Source organism: Camelus dromedarius, chromosome 16 (genome assembly GCF_036321535.1).
Source record: "Camelus dromedarius isolate mCamDro1 chromosome 16, mCamDro1.pat, whole genome shotgun sequence".
Classification (NCBI taxonomy): domain Eukaryota; kingdom Metazoa; phylum Chordata; class Mammalia; order Artiodactyla; family Camelidae; genus Camelus; species Camelus dromedarius.
In genome coordinates this window covers 14623290-14643712 of record NC_087451.1, presented here as the reverse complement: position 1 = coordinate 14643712, position 20423 = coordinate 14623290, and the positions used below count along the sequence as shown (strand labels likewise).

General features: G+C 36.4%; 1 protein-coding gene across 2 annotated transcripts; it reads left to right on the top strand.

Moving 5' to 3' along the window:
* The first annotated feature begins 215 nt into the window (after positions 1 to 215).
* Positions 216 to 19198, top strand: DDX52 (DExD-box helicase 52). 2 transcript variants are annotated; one of them, XM_064495025.1, is made up of 16 exons: positions 229 to 325; positions 1219 to 1345; positions 1435 to 1596; positions 4884 to 5011; positions 5599 to 5784; positions 7396 to 7539; positions 8214 to 8325; positions 9117 to 9189; positions 9690 to 9893; positions 11048 to 11138; positions 12730 to 12852; positions 12984 to 13134; positions 13301 to 13376; positions 14670 to 14741; positions 15296 to 15388; positions 17985 to 19198. In XM_064495025.1, exons 3-16 carry the CDS (start codon positions 1587 to 1589, stop codon positions 18040 to 18042), a joined length of 1521 nt encoding a protein of 506 aa, XP_064351095.1. In that variant the 5' UTR covers positions 229 to 325; positions 1219 to 1345; positions 1435 to 1586; the 3' UTR covers positions 18043 to 19198. The 2 variants fall into 2 exon arrangements, with proteins under 2 accessions (XP_010988791.1, XP_064351095.1); XM_010990489.3 differs by lacking the exon at positions 1219 to 1345 and having other exon boundaries at positions 216 to 325; positions 1401 to 1596.
* Positions 19199 to 20423: the final 1225 nt, after the last annotated feature.

The window sequence follows — 20423 nt, the reverse complement described above, 5'->3', positions numbered from 1 at the left end:
CCTGGGGTGTTGTTTACCAAACGATCCGTACAAGTCTGGAACAGTGATCGGCATACGAGATTTTTTTTAAAGAACAAATAAATGACGACGGACTCTACGACGATAGAACTGCCTCGACTCTCACAGCCGCCAGGCTCCGCCCCCCCGAGCCACTTCCGCCCACAGTTTGGCCCCAGACCTTCTGGGCGGGGAAGTCCTCTGCGCAGGCGCTTGGGGCCGCGGAGCTTTCTGGGTAAAGATGGACGCTCCCGATCTGTTTCGCCGGCTCGGCGCGGGGGCCAAGTTCAATGTGAGACGCTTCTCGGCGGACGCAGCCCGGTTCCAGGTATTGTGTGCAGAGTGTGAGAAGCCCGAGTAACTGAGAAGGGGCAGGAGCCGGGGAGGGAACCGGCTGCTGGGGGAGCCAGTGCTCAGAGATCCCGTGGCGTGCCTGTGGGGCATTTTCCCTCCTTTGGCTTTCAGCTTACCGCAGCCTTCTGAATGAACTCTTTCCCCATCCTTCTGTAGACTTAGCTAGGTCTAGCACGGAAACATTTACCCTGCTCCCCACCCTCGGCCCCGCTTCCGAGTTTATTCAAAGCACAGGTAGACTCTTTCTTTCAAAAGTAACCTTTTTTCCGAAAGTGGTGGAAAGGAATTTCAAAGACAACCCAAAACGGAGAGAGTTTCTTTAACTATAGCTTCCCCAGATTTGTCTTGGCATGGGTGTAGCTTTAGTGGGCATGGTTCTTTTTATTCCCGCAACTCCACGCCCTGTTAAGTAACCACGGAGAAGACCGATTTAGAGATGGGAGATCTACATTGGAAATTAGTGAATGATATATCTGGAGTATTTGGGGCCTAATTGTGGAAAATCTTGACTGTCAACCTTGATGGTTGGACTAGAGGCATTTTTGTGTGTGTGCAACACGTGTGTTTTTTCTTTCTCTGACGGTATAGTGTAGTTATGAAGAGTTTGAACTGTGGAACCAGATTATTCAGGTTCAAATCATGGAGCTTCCAGTTACTAATTTTGAGACCTTGGTCAAGTTACTTAACCTTTTAGTACCTCGATTGTCTCGTCTGTAATATTACTATTTACCTTGTTAGAGTTGTTGAAGGATGAAGTGATTTAATGTATCTAAACATGCTTGGAAATCTACCTGACAATATGTGCTATGCTGATAAATGTATATAAGTGTTGGTTGCTATTATGATTATTATTATTACTGTTATCAGATCAGGAAAGGTATCACCTTGGATTCTATATGCCCGAACACACTTGTCAGCTCACCAAATATTTGGTGAAAGAATAAAAAAGATGGGGAGTCATTGGACCCACATCCTTACTGCCAATACTGCTAAGGTGAAAACAATGCTAGTCTGTCCACAGATTTAATTTAAAATTTTTTGGGTTTTAGATAGGGAAAAGGAAATATGACTTTGGTTCTTCAGAGGTGCTGCAGGGACTGGACTTTTTTGGAAACAAGTCTGTCCCAGGTGATTGTGGAGCATCGAAAACTCATCAGGAACTACAAGATGAAGAGAAAAAAGAAGAGAGCCTAACTGAAAGGAAGAGGGAGCAGAACAAAAAAAAGAGGAAGAAGATGACTTCAGGTTAGCGCTTGGCTTATTTTTTTTCTCTTTATTTAATTTTTGTTCAATTAGAAAAATACAGTATGGTTACACACATAATATACGGCCATTTGTCAGTTGATGGCATTCAGGTTGCTTCCAGGTATTTGTGATTATAAATATTGCTACAATAAAGATACTTGTACATACATCTTTTTGTACAGCTGCTATTGTTTCTGTAATTAGCATCCCAAAAGTAGACTCACTGGTTGAAAGGGTCTGCACATTTCTTTCTTTGAACAGATAACTGCAAAATGACTTCCCACAGCCATGTTGATGCTGGGTACAATTTTTTTTTTTTTGCCAATCTAATGAGTGAAACTATTTTTTATTTATATTTTCTTGATAACTGGTAAGGTAGAACATCTTCTTGTATGCTTTACTGGATGTTTACATTTCAAGTTTCTGAATTGTTTGTTTTTACTCTGCCTACTTTTCACAAGGTTTTTCCTGTACTCGACTGTAGGGGTATTTATCTTTTTCGTTGTCTGTAACACCTATTGAGTTTCCTAGCCATTTTTACCTTTTTAATAAAGCAACTAATTACACTTTTAAAAAATTATACAATGATGAAAAGTAAATTTTCTTCCCATTCTTTTATCTCTAGTCCCCTATTTCTCCAGAGGCAACCACTGTTAATCAATTTCTTACGTATTTTTGTAGAGATAGTCTATTCACATGTATTTATACCCCCTTTAAAAAAAACATGAATGATAGTGTACTTTATATGCTGTTCTGTTCTGAACCTTCCCTTCCTTTCCCCCTTTATTAAAACAACAATGTATCTTGGAGATTGTTTGGAATCAGTAGGAAGTGCACAGCCCTGTTCATTTTAACACAGCATAGTATCACATTGTATGTTCCATAATTGATTTGACAAGTTCCTGTGTTGTGAATATTTACTTGTTTACACACTTTTGCTGTTAAGAGTGTTGCAATAAACATCCTTTTACTTTCTGGGCTACAAAGAAGTTTAGTAAAGCCTTCTACCAAGATGATTAAAAAAATAGATCTGATACCATCTTAAGAAAAGGATTCAAATAGTAGGCAAGCAGAAACACATAGATATGCTCTCTAATTATTTAGCAACAAATGTGTATAGACGTACATAGTTTTAATTGGAAAATTCACAGTCTTGTGGATTAGTGATGATTAATGCCAACTGTCTCATAAAAGGGAACAGAATTTTATTTTTTTTAAGTCATTCCAATTTGTGGTGCCCACCAGCAATGTACAAGAGTTTTCTTTTTCTGTATTTGTCTACTCATGTATTTTGCACATTTTTTCTATTTTATTGTTCTTCTGTTTCTTCTTAATTTATTAGGCCTTATATATATTAAGGAAATTAGCTCTGTTCTAGCATATTATGTTTACAAATATGTTTTCTAGCTTGTCACATGTCACTTATCTTCTTTATCTTTTTTTTTTTCCATTTTATATGTTAAATTTATCTTTTCCTTTATGGTTTTTTTGTTTGTTTTGTTTTTGCCTTCTAAGCATTAAGCTTATTTTTTAAAAATTCTCCCATGTTTTCTTACTTGTAGTTCTCATTTTGTTATATTGAAATCTCTGACCCTCTTAGACTTTATTTGGTATAAGGAATGAACAGGGAACTAATTTAATTTTTTTTCCACGTGGCTAGCAAATTGTCCTTATATATTGATAATCCATCTTCTCCCCACTGGATTTTTTTTTTTTTTGGAGTGATTTATTTACTTAATTAGTTTGGTGGGAGACTAGATTTGTTTAGTTACTTATTTACTTATTTTTAGAGGAGGTACTGGGACCTGAACCCAGGACCTTGTGCATGGTGAGCATGCACTCTACCACTTGAGCTATACACTCTCCCCTCCCCATGAGATTTAAATGCAACTTTTATTGTAAACTTATTTCCCATCTCTATATGGGCTCTATTCTGTTTTGTTGGTTTATATTTGTGTGTTCATACACCAGTAGCAGCCTGTTTTAATTAATGTGGCCTTACGTTATAAATTCTAGTAGAGTGGTGTGGCATACCATGCTTATTGATTGGGTGACTAGATATTTTCTCCCTAAAGTGATCTATAGAGCCAGTGCATACTTAGATTAAATTCCAGTAGGCTTTTTTTGTAGAAATTGAAAAGAATTTTTTTTAATTAAACATGCATATCATGTGGCCTATCTGTTTCCACTCCTAGAATTTAACCAAGAGAAAGGAAAACCTGTGTCCTCCCAAAGACTTGTACACAGGTGTTCATAGTGGCTTTATTTGTAATAGCCCCCAAACTGGAAATGACTCAAATATCCTTCAACAGGTGAAGGATAAACAAATTGTATATCTGTACAATGGACTACTACCATAAATTAAAAGTTTAAAATTATTGATACATGCTCCAACATGGATAAATCCCAAAATAACTATCCTGAGTGAAAGAAACCAGACTATATTTAGTACATACTGTATGATTCCATTTAAATAAAATGCCAGGAAAAAAAGCTAATTCATCTACAGTGACAGAAAACAGATTGTTGCTCAGGGATGGAGTGATGCATTATAAGGTACCACAAGGAAATTTTGGAAAATGATGGAAATAACCTTGAATGTGGTGATGGTTTAACAGGTGTATACATATGTCCAAACTCCTCAAATTGTGTACTTTAAATATACAGTTTATTCTGTCAGTTATGCATCAGTGAAGTTGAAAAGAATTTAAAAGAAACTCCAGAAGTAGTCTTTGCTCATTACTCTTAGAATTGTTTAGGTATTCTTACATACTTACTTTCCCATGTAAATTTTAAAGTCAGCTAGTCCCGTTACTAAAACAATCCTATCATTACTTTTCATTGAATTAGTGTTATTTATAGGTTTAGTGAGAACTTTTTCTCTTTATAATATTGAGAAGTCCTTAAATATTGAGTTGTGTTCCTTGCTATTAAAAGTGAAATCTTTTCTTACATCATATTTATTTTCTAGCTGGTTGTGGTTTGGATATAGAAAAGCTGGATGCGTCATTGAAATCTCCTATTGTTTAAGTAGTTTTTCAGATAATTCCTTATTGTTTTAAAGTATACAGTCATGTACACATTACACAGCTGAGATAATTTAAAAAGAGTGTGAGCTCAGAGCTTTGATTTTACCAACACAGAGCTTGCCTCTCCTTTCCCAGTTTTTATGCCTCACATTACTTTATCAGGTTGTGTCCGCTAGTACTTTTTCTTTTGTTTAGTATGAAGGTATTGCTAAAGATGTTGCACTTAAAATCCTTTAATTTTTTATAAATATATTTTAGAAATGATTTCTCAAGAAGTTTCTACTATACAATGGATATCATCTGTGGAAGCAAAGATTGAAGAGAAGAAAGCCAAAAAAGAAAATAAACTAACTTCAGGAAAGTTGGAGCAGCTCAGGAAAGAAAAGGTTAGAAAAACGTCTTTGCCCCAGGAGTTTTTCCGACCATCGTAGTGTCTCCTGCACTCCTGCCGAGTTGCAGATGGGGAGTATTGTTCATCTCACTTCAGTAATCCCGCATCCCGAATTTGACTGTCTGGATCAGAGAATGGGAAACAAACCAAATCAACGTCACTTGACTCTACTTTTGGCACTAAATTTTAATAAGTAAAACATTTAGGGTAGAACATTAAAAAGCATTGGCACTTATGTGCTAAATGCTGCAGAAAGAAAATAGATCGATTCAGTGCCTGCCCTCTAGAAGTTTATGTAAGATTATGACTATGACAGTAGCACGTTAATATGAATAGCATGTTATTCATGGCATTGACACATTAATGTGAAGAAATCTGGATTGATAGCTTTCGCTGTTATGAAGGTCTTCCATCTGTGAAAGGACATGAATTATACCTAGTATTTCTATCTTTTAGGGCTTGAAATTTAACCAGAAAGTTTCATAGGCTGCTAACGCTCATCCCAGAAACTTACTGTTGCTTTACAACATCTAACACCGTATTTGACCATATCCACGGTGACTCCTTTATTTCTCTTTCCAGATAAACTTCTTGCGGAATAAACATAAAATTCATGTCCAAGGAACTGATCTTCCTGACCCAATTGCTACATTTCAGCAACTTGACGAGGAATATAAAATCAATGCTCGACTGCTTCAGAACATTCTAGATGCAGGCTTCCAGATACCTACACCAATCCAAATGCAAGCCATTCCAGTTATGCTGCATGTGAGTATGAAGGTCTAGAATGTCTCTTGACATTCCTCGTTTGTATGTGCGTGTGTTCATTTCCTTCCCTTGTTGAAATCTTCCTTTCTACTTACCACCTCCTGTTGAAAACCTTCCCTGCTTTTAAGGTCCATCTCTAATGCCTGTGCCTTCTTAAAACTTGTCATGATCACTACCGGTAGATGTCATCTTTTTCCTTTACCAGAACTCTCTCCCCTACCACCCAGTTCTCCATGTGTTTTCTTTTTCTTGCAACATTTATCTTACATTTTGTCTTACACTGCCATGTATTTTTATTAATTATATTTACCTTTTCCATTTACTAAGCGTGTTAACCCTCTGAGGCTAGGGTATATGTTCTATTCATCCATCCATGATGTAGCTTATAATATCCAGGAACGATTTCAGAAATACAGAATTCTTGTACATAACCTGACTTTATTTTTATCCCAAGACTTTTTATTATTGAAGTATATGTAAGTACCAAGAAATACATAAATTTTAAGTGCACAGTTCAGTGAGTTTCAACAATGCATACCCTATGTATCCATCACCCCCGTGAAGACGTGTAACATTCTGTCACCCCAGACAGTTCTCTCATACCCTTTCCATTTAGTCCTAACCTCACCCCGCCCAGAGGTAAGCACTTGGTTTCTATTGCCATGTATTGGTTTTATCTCTCCTAGAATATTGTGTAAGTGGAATCATTCATTATCTATTTCCTTTATTTTCGGTTTCTTTCACTATATACTATTTTTGAGATTCATCCATGTTGCATATATCAGTTTGTTACTGAGTAGTATTCTCTTGTATGAATACACCATAATTTGTTTATGCACTGTTGATAGAGGTATGAGTTAACTTAGATTTTTGGAAATTAAATTTTTCTGAGGTTTCTTTTTGTAGTGATGAGAGCTGACATTTTTCCCTCCACATAACCAAAGATGGCCTTCAGTTCTGGTTGCCAAAGAACATGAGTGCCCTCCTCATCCATACTAATCTTTTTCATTTCCTTTGGGAACTAGAATGAGAATATATTTGAATGACGCTGGCTGACATTATAGTAAATTCGCTTTTAATTCTCATGTAAGATTGCTTCTATGGTGACCTAAGCTTTAAGCTAAGAATCATAGTACCTTTTGAAGATTGTCACCTATAAATGACTCTGTCACTCAGGTTATCACCACTTTTTATTTCTTACCTTTAGCCATTCTGCTGCATATTAAAGCCTTCCATAAGGGTAGAGCAGTGCAGTCATTAGGACAAAAAGTTGGTTTTGTGGTTTTCCTTTGATAAAGAGGTTTAGGGGGGAGAAAAATGAAAATAATGAAAATAATTGAGGTTGTCAGTTATCTTTGGATTTTAGTTATGCACTTTCTTTATCCAGTTCAAATGAACTTTAGTGATAATGCTCAGAAACTCCACTGGGGCAGTGGTGTCGAGGATGGATGATGTTAGAAAAGTGAATATTGAAGATGTTAGAAGAGTGATGGGAATGTGAGTGATTGAATTTATTATGTATAATTTTGTTATTTTTATGGCTGGTAGCGTTATTTGACCAGGCTCTGCAAAATTTATGTACTCTTCCTTTTCTTAACATACTGTTTTTAGGGTCGAGAACTTCTGGCTTCTGCTCCTACTGGATCTGGAAAGACTTTAGCTTTTAGCATTCCTATTTTAATGCAGCTGAAACAACCCACAAATAAAGGCTTCAGAGCCCTGATTATATCACCAACACGAGAACTTGCCAGCCAGGTATGACTTGTAGCTTCTGAAGAGGATGTGTTTGTATTTGCTCCAGTCATCTTTCTTATTTGAGGGTAGTAAAAAGGTCTCAAGAGAGTAAGGCCCGTGTCTTTGTCATGGTTAAGTATTCTGTAGAAAACACACTTTTCTGTATCTTACTGCATATGGGCAGGTCATTTTAAGTCTTGTAATTTTCTAAAACATGATGATCTTAACATTAATACTTTGGTATAAGCTCTTCCTTAAAGTTGGAAGGATATTGTAATATATACTTCTCTAAAACTTATTTTTCTCACCTAGAAAAATGAAAGCCCATGTCAGTTTTTCAGAAAGTAGAACTATACAGTGGTCTGCTCCACCCTCCCAGTGAGCTTAATATAAAAAACATGCCAGGTATGAAATAGTTTTGTAACAGTACTGCATTCTAAAAACAATGTGTAACGGAATGGAAGAGTTTTGATTTTATCTCTTAGAACGAGTTTACTAGACCTGAAGAAGCTACTGAATCTTATTAGGCATTCAGGTTCCAAAATGCTGAGATTCCAGGTTAACTTACAGATTATTAAGGGTTTAATTTCAGAAATTCATGGGTTGATAATAGATTTATTTTGTTAATAAGGAAAAAGAGACTGTACACTTTATCCAAGTACTTTAGCAGCCGGGTTAATCATTTTCTGTTTTAGATTCACCGAGAGTTAGTAAAAATATCTGAGGGAACAGGATTCAGGATACACATGATCCACAAAGCAGCAGTTGCAGCCAAGAAATTTGGACCTAAATCATCCAAGAAATTTGGTAAGGGGTTCATCCTTGAGGTATAGAGCTTATAAGGGATTTGGAAATTACAAATATCCTAATTGCCACCTAAAAGTTTTTAAAGTGTAGTTAGTTTGATTTTTAGAGAAGCTGGAAGAGCTCTCCTTCCCACTCCCATCCAGTAGTTATATAAATATATACCAGTGGTTCTCAACTAAATGTGATTTTGCCCCTCATCGCCACCTCACCCTCCACCCCAGGGATCTGTGGCAGTATCTGGAGAAATTTTAAGTTGTCACAGCTGGGGAGGGGTGCTACTAGTATAGGAATAGAAGCCCAGGATGCTGTCAAACATCCTACAATGCACAGGACAGCCTCCAGCAACAAAGAGTCCATCTGGGTCAAAATGTCAGTAGTGCCAAGGCTGAGAATCCCTGCTTTATTCTATGATTTTTAATCTGCTTTATTTTTCTTTTATCTTGATCATCTGAGTAAAACTGCATTGAAGGAAAGTATTTTCCTGAAAAACAGACACATGTTTGAAAAGCAAACTAAACTGTTGGATTATAACATTCTTGTCTCTTAGAAGCTGAGAAGGCAGATCAAATATATAAAAGGAGAGTATGGATATAGTCTGTGCTATGATGGATTAAAAAATATGTATGTTAGCTTACTGATAAGGAAGAACTTTGTGTTGTCGGGGTAGCATGTATACCCACTCCGTCTGCTCCCCACTTGAGGTTATTAGCTGCAACTCAGGAGGCTTACTCCCCTAGTTCAAGAGGGACGAATCTTGTTTTTGCAACTTTTACCATTTGTTTTTCCTATAGATATTCTTGTGACTACTCCAAATCGACTAATCTATTTATTAAAGCAAGATCCTCCAGGAATAGAGTTAACAAGGTACAGATAAGGTTATGTCTTTTATGTGTGTTTTTCACTTAGTTGATTATATTTTGTCTTCAATTACTTGAATTGCCCTTTGGAGCTTGCTATCTTCCAACTTCCAATATTGGTACTGAGAATAATGGTTTTTATTAAACTCATAGAAAAGTAACTATCTGGTCTGGAAGAAGGTCAGCAGAGTCTGATAAGCAGGTAGTCCAGAATTCCCCTAGAAATTTTCACATCTTTCAGCAATGGTGATGGAGTTCATAAGGTTTATGTAAAACTCTTTATGTCGTTGCTAATGGAACCTCATATCTTTGAGGCTGATGGAATAGGTACACTAATTTATGTTTGTATTGTTTTTACCTCTTTCCTGCTTACTTTTCTTTCTAGTATGATATGTGGATCTGAGAAGTATCACCGTGGTTTGACTTCTTCATGTGTCCCTACAATTTAGTGAAGTGTCTTGGATCCTTCAGTTCAATACCCCTAAGTTTTTTTTTGTTATTTCTTAGTGTTGAGTGGCTGGTAGTAGATGAATCAGATAAACTGTTTGAAGATGGCAAAACTGGGTTCAGAGACCAGCTGGCTTCCATTTTTTTGGCCTGCACATCCCACAAGGTCAGAAGAGCTATGTTCAGTGCAACTTTTGCATATGATGTTGAGCAGTGGTGCAAACTCAACCTGGACAATGTCATTACTGTATCCATTGGAGCAAGGTAATTGTTCTTCCACGTAATCCCACTGATTTCTTGTAAAAATACAAGTCATTATTTTAGACTAAAGGAGATAGGTTGTGTGGCCTAAGATTAGTACTGGAGAGAATTTTACTGAAAGAAACATATTATTTAAAGTCAAGATTGATTAAGGATTTTCTCTTTTAGAGTACTCCAAAGGAAGATTCTCATACTGTCATGTGAATCTTCCTGTCATCATGCTTTTAGTTGATATTTTCCATCCAGAAATTATGACGTGAGCTCTGTAGCCACCGAAAGGGTTTAATTTCTTTGATGACTTAACTAAGTAGGGGCACAGAGAAGGAAGCTGATGTTACTGAGCCACTTGATTTATAATTCCTTTAAAAATTATTTTGGGGAGCATTTATGCTAAATGGATAGAAAAAAGTTCCAAGAAATTATATTGCCATTGATAGACTATAATGCAACCCATGAAATGGTAAGAGTGAAGATTGTAGCTATATGAAAAAGTGCTTGTAATAATACCATGTTAAGTAAAAAAGAAGCCACATGGAACAGTAAAGAATATCTTGTCTACTTTAAACTTAAAAATCCTGTGTATAAAGAGAAAACAGAAAAAATTCACCATTAATACAATTGTAAAGGCAGATAACAGAATGGAAAAAATATTTGCGACATAATACTATGTATTGTAATGGCTTATGGACTGTTAAGAAACCCTTAAGATACCCTCCTCCAACTGTCTATAAATAAACCTTTGCTAATCATTAAGAAAAAAATTTAGCCATATGTGGTAACAACCTTTAAACATTCTCATTTTACCCAGTAATTTTATTTTTAGAAAGATTTTGTAAGTAAATAATTAGACACATGAAAATTTATGACTAGAACACAACAGAATGTCAAAGTTTATTCTAAAATGGTAGAATTGTGGGCAGTTCATTTTATTGTTTATCTTTTAAAATTTTTCTTGAGATAACATTTTCATAATCAGAACAAAACATTTAAAAATAACAACTTTGTCTTTAAGTTAAAATATAAGTAATTAATACTTACATTGACAGTGGAAAAGTTTATTCTTTTGGAGTTGTGTGTAAATTTCTTCACTGATTTAGAATTTGTGGGGAAAACAAAAATTGGCTCTTGCAAACTACAAGGTTATGTTTTCTTCTCAGGAATTCTGCTGTAGAGACTGTAGAACAGGAGCTTCTCTTTGTTGGCTCTGAGACTGGAAAACTTCTGGCCATGAGAGAACTTGTTAAAAAGGTATAATTTGGACTACATTCTTGAATTTTGAGAAAGTTCACCAAGCCTTATATTACTAGTGGAGGCTTGAGTGCTATTCCTGTATCATATTTAGTAATCCAGTGGTAAACCAGTAAGCACATCGGGCCAGCTCTTGTCTCAAAGGGGAGAGGCTCACCTTTTAGAGGATAGTAAGTTTTCTGTTCCCAGCTTGGGGTAGGCTAGGAAAAGACCTACCTGATGCCCTGGAAGCCTCCTTTTTCCACATCTGCATACAGGCAGACCTCGGAGATATTGTGGGTTTGGTTCCAAACACGGAAATAAAGCCAGCATTGCAATAAAGCGAGTCACAGGAATTTTCTGGCTTCCCAGTGCATATAAAAGTTATGTTTACATTATGTTGTAGTCTGTTAAGTGTGCAATAGCATTATGTCAGAAAAAGCAATGTACGTACCTTAATTAAACAATGCTTTATTGCTAAAAAATGCTAACCATCATCTGAACTTCCACAAGTCATAGTAGTAACATCAAAGATCACTGTAACAAATATAATAAATGAAAAAGTTAGAAATACTGTGTAAATTATTAAAACTAAAAAATTATTAAAAAAGACATGAAGTGAGCAAATGTGCTGTTGGAAAAATGGTGCCAATAGACTTGCTTGATGTAGGGTTGCCGCAGACCTTCAGTTTGTAAGCAAAACAAAACACAGCGTGAAGTGCAGTAAAACGAAGAATGCCTGCATAAATCTGCCCCCTTAACCTCCCCCCACCCCCTGCTGGTTTCTTACAGAACTGGGGCACTGTAGAATGAATACGACACTGGAGTGTGGGGTTTTGTTTTATTAATGAGTTAATACTTAGTAGTTCTTGGCACATAATAAATGCTATATGTGTTAGTTTTACTAATGTTCTTAATGAAATTTATTTGTCAATAGGAAATTTAAGGTTTTCACAGATACTCACATGGGATTATACATCAGGGATTTTTAGCCTTGTATAAGCTTGAGGAATTCTGTGAACCTTTTGAAATTATACGTAAGATTTTGTGTGGATGTGTGGTTAGAAAGCTTTGTAGCTTCATTAGACTCTGAAAGGGTGTGTGGAAAGGGTTTGAGAGAGGAGGGGTTTTGATAGTATAAATACAAAAATTATTTATTTAGAGCTGGTAGTTGATAACTGAGATTTTATATAACTTGATAAGATTATATTGAGAGAACTGAGAACCAAGGACTAAGCTTTGGTGGAATACCCACAGTTAGGATAAATAATGTCTTAAAATGACAGTTACTATATTTTAAGAAGAAACAAAAAAGTTCTGAGGCACAGAAGCAAAGAGATAATTATTTCAAGGAGTGGACACCCATTGCTGTAGAAAGTGAAGAGGGATTACTTAGACAAGATTATTGAGATTAGCAAGATGGAGAGTACATTCAAGTTGAATGGAAAGAATCCATTGTAGAGCGTGGATGGTGAGGAAGAAAGAGGCAGATTTAAACCACTGGTCTAGGAAATTTGGCAATTTCTAAATTGAATTGTCATTTTGTGAACTAAAATCATATGAAATACTGCAGTTATATTCTTTCCTATGGGTTATGTGTGCTTTCTTTCAGGGTTTCAGTCCACCAGTTCTTGTTTTTGTTCAGTCCATTGAGAGGGCTAAGGAGCTTTTTCATGAGCTCATATATGAAGGTATTAATGTGGATGTTATTCATGCAGACAGAACGCAGCAACAGGTAAAGTCACATGTATACTTTCAAAGCCATAAAGAATAACTAAATTTTTAAACTGACATTAAATTTATGAAGTCCTTGTTTTCCATTCCTAGAGTGGTACTAAAACATTTCATATATGTTCTGTTAACCAGAGAGATAACACAGTCCACAGCTTCAGAGCAGGAAAAATCTGGGTTCTTATTTGTACAGCCTTGCTGGCCAGAGGGATTGATTTTAAAGGTGTGAACTTGGTGATCAACTATGACTTTCCAACCAGCTCAGTGGAGTACATCCACAGGATAGGTGAGTTGTGTGCCCCAGCCCCTCACTAGTCTGCCTTAACACCTCTGCTCTTCCCTTCAGCTTGCTCGTTTTTTAGTGCTGTGGAAATCCAGTGAGTTTTATATGTGAATCTTGAAAGTCTCATTCCCCCAAACAAGTTTTTAATTTATGGTATGATTTCTCTTAGGTCGAACTGGAAGAGCAGGGCATAGAGGAAAAGCTGTTACATTTTTCACAGAAGATGATAAACCATTATTACGAAGGTAAATTAGGGGAGATAACTTAGTATTAAGTTGGCAAAATTGATCAATTATACACAATTAATGGATAATTACAAAATGGCTGTGTTTCAAACTCTGTTATGATACTAATCAACCACATTTTAGCTGTGAGAAAAAGAAAAATGATCAAAAGGCCTTGTTTTTGCCCTTCGATTATTAGATTTTGGAAATATTCACAGTGGAATATTTATTAAGTTTCAGACTTGCCGAATTCTCCCACTAGCCATCAGTTATTACTTACAATGTAATGTTAAGGTTTCTGGAGTAATGAATAGTTTAAAGTTAACCCTGAGTCTCTGGCCCAGTCAGAATGATCTCTTACTATGATGTATTCTTCCCATTACTCTTAGGGGCAGATGGAGTGTTATATTTAGTCCCAAGATCACCTGTCGTGTAGGAAGAATTATTTTAGTAACACACCCCAGTATTACTCAATTGTAGCCCCTTGAAGCCTGGGTAACTTACGATAGATATACTTTTAGAATCTCAAGTCTTAATTCAGCCCATCATCATAGATTTTAATATAGAACTTCAGTGTCCTACATTTTGGTTGCCTATAGAAATTTTAGGCTGATGATAATTGACAACATTTCACATTTGTGACAAATGAAATTGAGTTATGGATGGAGGCAGTTTGTACTTTGATCTATGTATCAGTTTTGGCAAAGATTTTGATTTGCGCCTTCTGAGCCTTGGCTCTGTCAGCCTTGGTTTTGCTTTGAGCAGACTTCCACATGATGGGTAGCAGGGGTATATTCCAACAGCCTAGATTCACCTAAGTTCTCCTCAGGGACTGCAAGCATGTGAATCTGATGAACCCCATTTCAGTGTAACTGCACCTAAGTTTTGCATCTGGGAAATGGGGATAATGATAGTATTTACTACAAAGGGTTGTAAGGATTGAGGAAGTTACTATACATGAGAAGCTTGAGACAATGCTAAGCCCATAATAAGCACTATCATTTCACAAATTTAAGTTTGACTCTGACTTCAGTCAGTGTCTCATTCAAGACAGGGCCTAGTAGCTTTTTTGGGCTTGATAAATGTTGAGTAGAAATAAGCTGCTGTCTAAAATTATTCATCAATGCATTGATTTCAGTCCAGCGGACAGTTCTCTCCATAATCCAATGTGATTGCATCTAGTGATAATTGACAGTATATCAGAATACCTTCCTGTTTTTGTATTTTAGTTGCTCTTGTATTGTGCAAAGGGTTTAAGTATATAAACGTCAGTCTGGTAAGATACAAATTTATATTTATGGATGTCTTTTTCAGTGTTGCCAATGTTATACAGCAGGCTGGATGTCCTGTACCAGAATACATAAAAGGTTTCCAAAAACTACTAAGGTACAGTCTTGAATTTACCTGGAGCCTCTCTCTTTCTGCATATACATTCTTGCTTTCATACTCTTCTACATTATTGTTCTAACACTACTACTCCCTTTAGAACATTTTAAGATAAATTTCCTTTTAAATGTTTGTTAATGCTGTATGTTCTTTCCTTGTCAGGTTTTAATCCTTGAAATTTTATGTATTCAGATTTTTTCAATATTATTCAATATGGGTAAAATAGGCTTAGATTTTGTTTTAGTTCATAAAACTGGTAAAAAGCAGTTAATTGGCCGAAATCAAACTCTAGTGTTTGTTGGTATAGGATACAAGAGTGACAAAAGACATACTTTAATCATAATCAGTGCCTTTTAAAAATTGATTGAATTTATCATCCCTTTGGGTTACCTCTGTTAGTCTACCTAGTATATTAAAGTGGATACAGTGTCACTGGAAACTGGATAAAAGAAATGAATTTTGTGACCAAGAATCTAAACTAGTTTTAGCTTTAGCTCTTTTAAACTAAGTTGCACTTAGTTCAATTCTTTTTTCTCTTACTTTGTAACTTGCAGCAAACAAAAGAAAAAGATGATTAAGAAGCCTTTGGAGAGAGAGAGCATTAGTACAACTCCAAAATATTTTTTAGAAAAAGCTAAGGATACACAGTAAGTATATGGGGAAGGGGACTGTCTGGCTCGGTCGTATAGTTACAGTAGGCATTATGTTCCCGTGGGCTAAACTTTTAGAAGTGGAACTGATAGGTCTACAGTCCATTATAAAATGTAATAAAAGTAATGTATCTTTGGTTGCCTATGATTTGGGAGCTTGGAATTCTTCTGTATGCGCATATTAGCGATCTGTTTTTCTCCGTCTTTGAAAATATGGTTTCAGTTCACTGTGAATTAGAGTTGCACTGTCCACCATCTCCACACGGCCTGCACCTGAGCATAATCCTGCGGCCGGTAGTTAGGACTACTGACTCCCACTGATGGGGTCTTCCTTGAAGCCCCACATTCTGGGTAGGGTTTCATTAAGACCTTAGGCTTATGCAGAAGCACATTGTAACACCTCTGAACAGTATGACTTGGGTAAATTTTAGTGGTTTATCTGAGTTTTTGAGGATTTTAAGGTATAGATTTTTTAACATCCACACAGGACTACCTTTTTTGCCTGTCACTCCCAGGAAGCTACCTGATTTGATAGGGGTAAGCTAAAATATTCTGAGCAGTACTATTCTTTCCGCTATTTAAGGAAAATGACATGCTTCAAATTCTGTCAGTACCAGTTAATATGTAACACATACAATGTGTTAGGCATTTACCAAGTCCTGTTGACCTGCGAGGTACTTGATGGTAGTAAGGTGTATGAATGGATGTAAAATGAGAATCCTCTCCTGAAGCTGGGGAAAGGAGATTAATGCACATGAAAAAATGTAGAGAATAACTTCTAAATAAAATAGAAGTTTAGAGAAGGGAAACATCATTATGGATTGGTGTAGTTCCAGAAAGTTTCAAGGAGGTAGAACTGTCTTCAAGGATAGGTGAAGTTCAGGCACATAGAAGGAAGGAGGTGAAGAAAGGCGAGAAGACTGGAGTGCGCATTCTTTCCGAGTGAGAGTCTGCCTGACGATTCGCGTTGACTGTGGGAAGTCATGTTCAGCCCAGGTACATAGAGTGTGCAGAGTGTCCCAAAGTTTTAGTGGTTTTAAACTTTAATAACTTGGGGAGAAAAAAATGTGGCAAACTTATACAATTGTATCATTTGAAAGTTATTTTAATGTCATTTGTTCTTTCGTGCATTCTTAATACATTTTTTAATTTCAATTCTTTGTGGTAACAGTTCCTGAGTGACACTTAGACCACTGGATTGGTAGAGAAGGTTGCCCTGCTTGGTCTCCTTCCCTGTCTCATTTGACTTTTTCTTGTGGTGGGCCGCTTCAGAATTGTGGCACTGCATCAGAACCTCATTCTTTGGGTGATCTTAAAGCTTATGATTCGAAGTGCAGTCCTTTCAGGCAGTGAGCAGCAGCTGATGAAAGTTTTTACGAAGGTCCAAAATCAACTAGAGCATGAGATCGTAGCTATGTTGAATTTTAATAAGAAATATTGGTATTTTAGGTAATTACACTCTAATTGTTGATTTTTGTAAGTTTGTGGCTTTTATGCTCTGAGGTTATTGAAACTTAAAGTTCCACAAAGACTGAGGACACTTGGTATAAACCTTGTCACTAGTTCCCTGCTTAAAGATGCTTTGGTTGACTCTCCATTTTCTTACCATTTAAAGGCTGTACTTCTTAACATAGATACAAACAAGACCTGATTTGACTCTGTCTTACTTCTCCACTATAGATGTTTTAATGATGTTACCCACATCTGTGGCCTCAGCTCTATGCTGATAACTATTAATCCATATCTTTCGGCCTAGCTTCTTAGCTGAGCTATAAACCTGAATCCTGTTGCCCAGTGGACCTCAGTTCAGGCACTGCAAACTCAACCAGCTGTAGTGGGAGGTGGGGGGGATTGGATTCGGAGCCAGAAGAACTGGCTCTCATACCACCTTTTCCTGTGTGATTTTGGACAAGTCACTTCACCTCTCTTAAGCCCCTTTCCCCTGATATATAATAGGAATAGTTATATAAATAATACCAACTCTGCCAACTCCTCAACTCAAGGTTGGTTGAGGGGTAAATGAGTTAATATACCTCCAAGAACTTTGTATTACTATACAATAGTCTGCACATATTGATTATTTTCTCAAAACTTTTCTCCTTTTCCTGTGTTAACACTTAGCTGATTCACCAGACTCTAAAATCAGACTGTCAAAAGTTCATGTCTAACATTTATTAGCAAGTTGCTCAACCACTCTACCTCATTTTCCTCATCTGTAAAATGAGGATGATAATAGAATCTTTTTCATAAGTTAGGAAGATGACCTAAGTTGATACATGTAAAGCACTTATAACAGCATCTAGCACTTGATGTGAACTCTTACTATTAGGCCAGGACCAGAATATGTCTTTTATGGCATGTTGTAGTGTAGTTTGTTGTGATGTTTCTATCTCACTTAAGTGTTCATGATTTTCTTTAGAAAGACCATGTCTAAAGCATCTTTGTGTTCCTAGTGCCTCATATACTTGATTATATGGTAGATTTCAGTATTTATTACACTGGTGGAGTTTTGGAGAGTACCTATATCTAAAATTTCTTTCTTTTTTTTTTTTTAACTAAAATTTCTAATTCAACTTTCCTTTCATTGTCACAGGAAAAAGGTCACTGGTCAGAAGAGCAAGAAGAAAGTAGCTCCTGAGGACAAAAGTTAAAAACAGACTTTCAAAAAGACTGTCTCACAAATGTAATTTTATGATTCCAGTATGAATGTTGTTTTCATGGAATACATCATCTTATAATCACCTGTACCAAACATTTGAAATGAACCACAAGAACACCGGACTGGTGAAAAATGATCCTAAATTATCAGCGCATCATGTCAAGTTCAGTTTGTAGGTCATTTTTAAGTGATTATACAATGGAAATAACATTCATTGAAATTTGTGTGGTTTGAATCCAGAGAGATACTTCTTATAGAAGAACAAATGCTTATGCTAAAAATAACAACACCCAAATGTGGTGAACTCATGGATTTTTCCCTTCAAGTGTGAAGGAAGGTGTCATGAATGCTGTGGAGAGGCATCTGGAACCACATTTCAAAGTAAAGCTTTGCGATTGAATGCCCCTTCCCACTTGCTTTTTTTCCCCTCCTTTCTTCCTTCCTTTCTTTTTTGGTTTGTTGGTTGGTTGGTTTTTTTGAATGCACAAGAAGCAGCATGGGCTGTCTAACAAGAATAAACCTACTGCTCAATTATTTCACTATTTCTTAATTTGTTGGTGGCCTTTTGTGGTATGAGCCACAACGAAATGCCTCTTATGTGGCTGGTTATTCAAGTTCCCTAGGATTTTAAATTCTTTGGTCTATTAAATATCTTATCCCTCACCGGTAACATAGCTCATACTGTACCTGTCATAATGTTGCAACTATAAGATTATGGTCAGCCTCTCCTTTTCTTCATTTTCTGTCATTTAGCCATGTTCTTTCCTATCTCTTTCCATTCGAGATGACTTTGCTCAAAAACTGATAAACATTTTATCCTGATAAGGAAGAATGTTCCTGTTACTTGATATACCTCTGGCCCCATTCTCTTACAGCTGATGTTTCCTGAGGCTTTATGGCCCTTCATCCTTTAGTACACAGGTCTCTGCCAAAGGTACAGGATTATGATTATACAGTGATGGAGACTACTCACTCTTAGCAGATTTCTCTCAGTTGCTAGTTTTGTACAGTGGAATAAAACAACAACTTCATACCTGTAAGTTACTTGGAATGGTACCTAACAGGAATGTTAGTTATTATCATATTGTAATACTATATTGATAACCTTTTCTCAGCAGCACTTGAATTAAACTTATTTATTTACTTTAGTCTCAGTCTTTTATTCTCGAGTCAGGACAGGTAAACTCCAACTTAAATATATTAGATAGGACAAAAATTGGTCATCTTCAGAATTTATGTAAATAGAGACCTCTTGCTGCAAGGTGCAAGAAATACAAGCCTGTGATTTTTTTGTTTGTTTGTACTCGCAAACACATCCTTGACTCAAAATATATTCTGGACTTCTGTGTGCTGGTACTACCCATTTACCAGTTGTTTGAATAAGTTTTTTCATTTCTCAGAGGTTGTTTTTTCATTTGTGAAACTGATGGTAATACCAACTATGTCTCAAGATTAGGAGTACCTAGCACTGTGCCTGACATGTTATAACTTCTCTTTAAACAAACATTATGTATTTGGTTAGGAATACAAGGCTTGATAACATAGTCTGTGCCCTTACAGTGTAGTGTTGAGGATAAAGCAAAGGAACAAAGAATGTAGTAAATGCTGTGTTAAACATAAAGCCACGATGCTGAAGCGTTACAGGAGAGCATCTAACCTGGACTGGAAATGTCATGGAAGGCTGACATCCTGGGTCTTACAGATGTAACAGTCAATAAGTAAAGGAAAACAAAGTACTCCAGGCAGAAACAAAAATCATGTCTTCTGTGATCTTTGATATACTCCTTTCATTTGACTTTTTCCCTCTTGTTCTCAGTATTTTCTCCTGTGTAACCACCCATCCTTAAAGTGGCTACAAAAACCTGTATCAATTTGGTTTGTTAATGGATTAATACTGAATTTAGTATATCAGTTTATATCAATTGGAACATCCGCTACACAGTCTCTTCTAAAGAGGGGGAGGAATGAAATTAGTGGACAATTATGATAAAGTGATAAATAGCTGGCTTTAGTTGAAATGAGCAAGGACTTTGAAGTCAAACATCTGGATTTGGATCCTGGTCCTGCTGCTTTGCAGCTGTGTGAGCTGGGTAAATTACAGTTTCTTGTAATCGGGGTTTTCTTATCTGAAATGTCAACAGTAACTCTTAGGGACTTTAAGGATTTGAAAAAATACAGTAAAGTTCCCAACCAGTGATTTGTGCCCAATAAATAACGTCAAATTGTTTCCTTGTAAAAGCCCTAAAAGCAAGACTAAAAGATAAAGCTAATTAGAATCTGTTACTTGCTAGTAAACAAACTCTACCTGAGGGGTTGAAAAAGTCTACATTCAACTTTCACATTTACTTACAGTAGTTTGGGGGGGGGGAAATC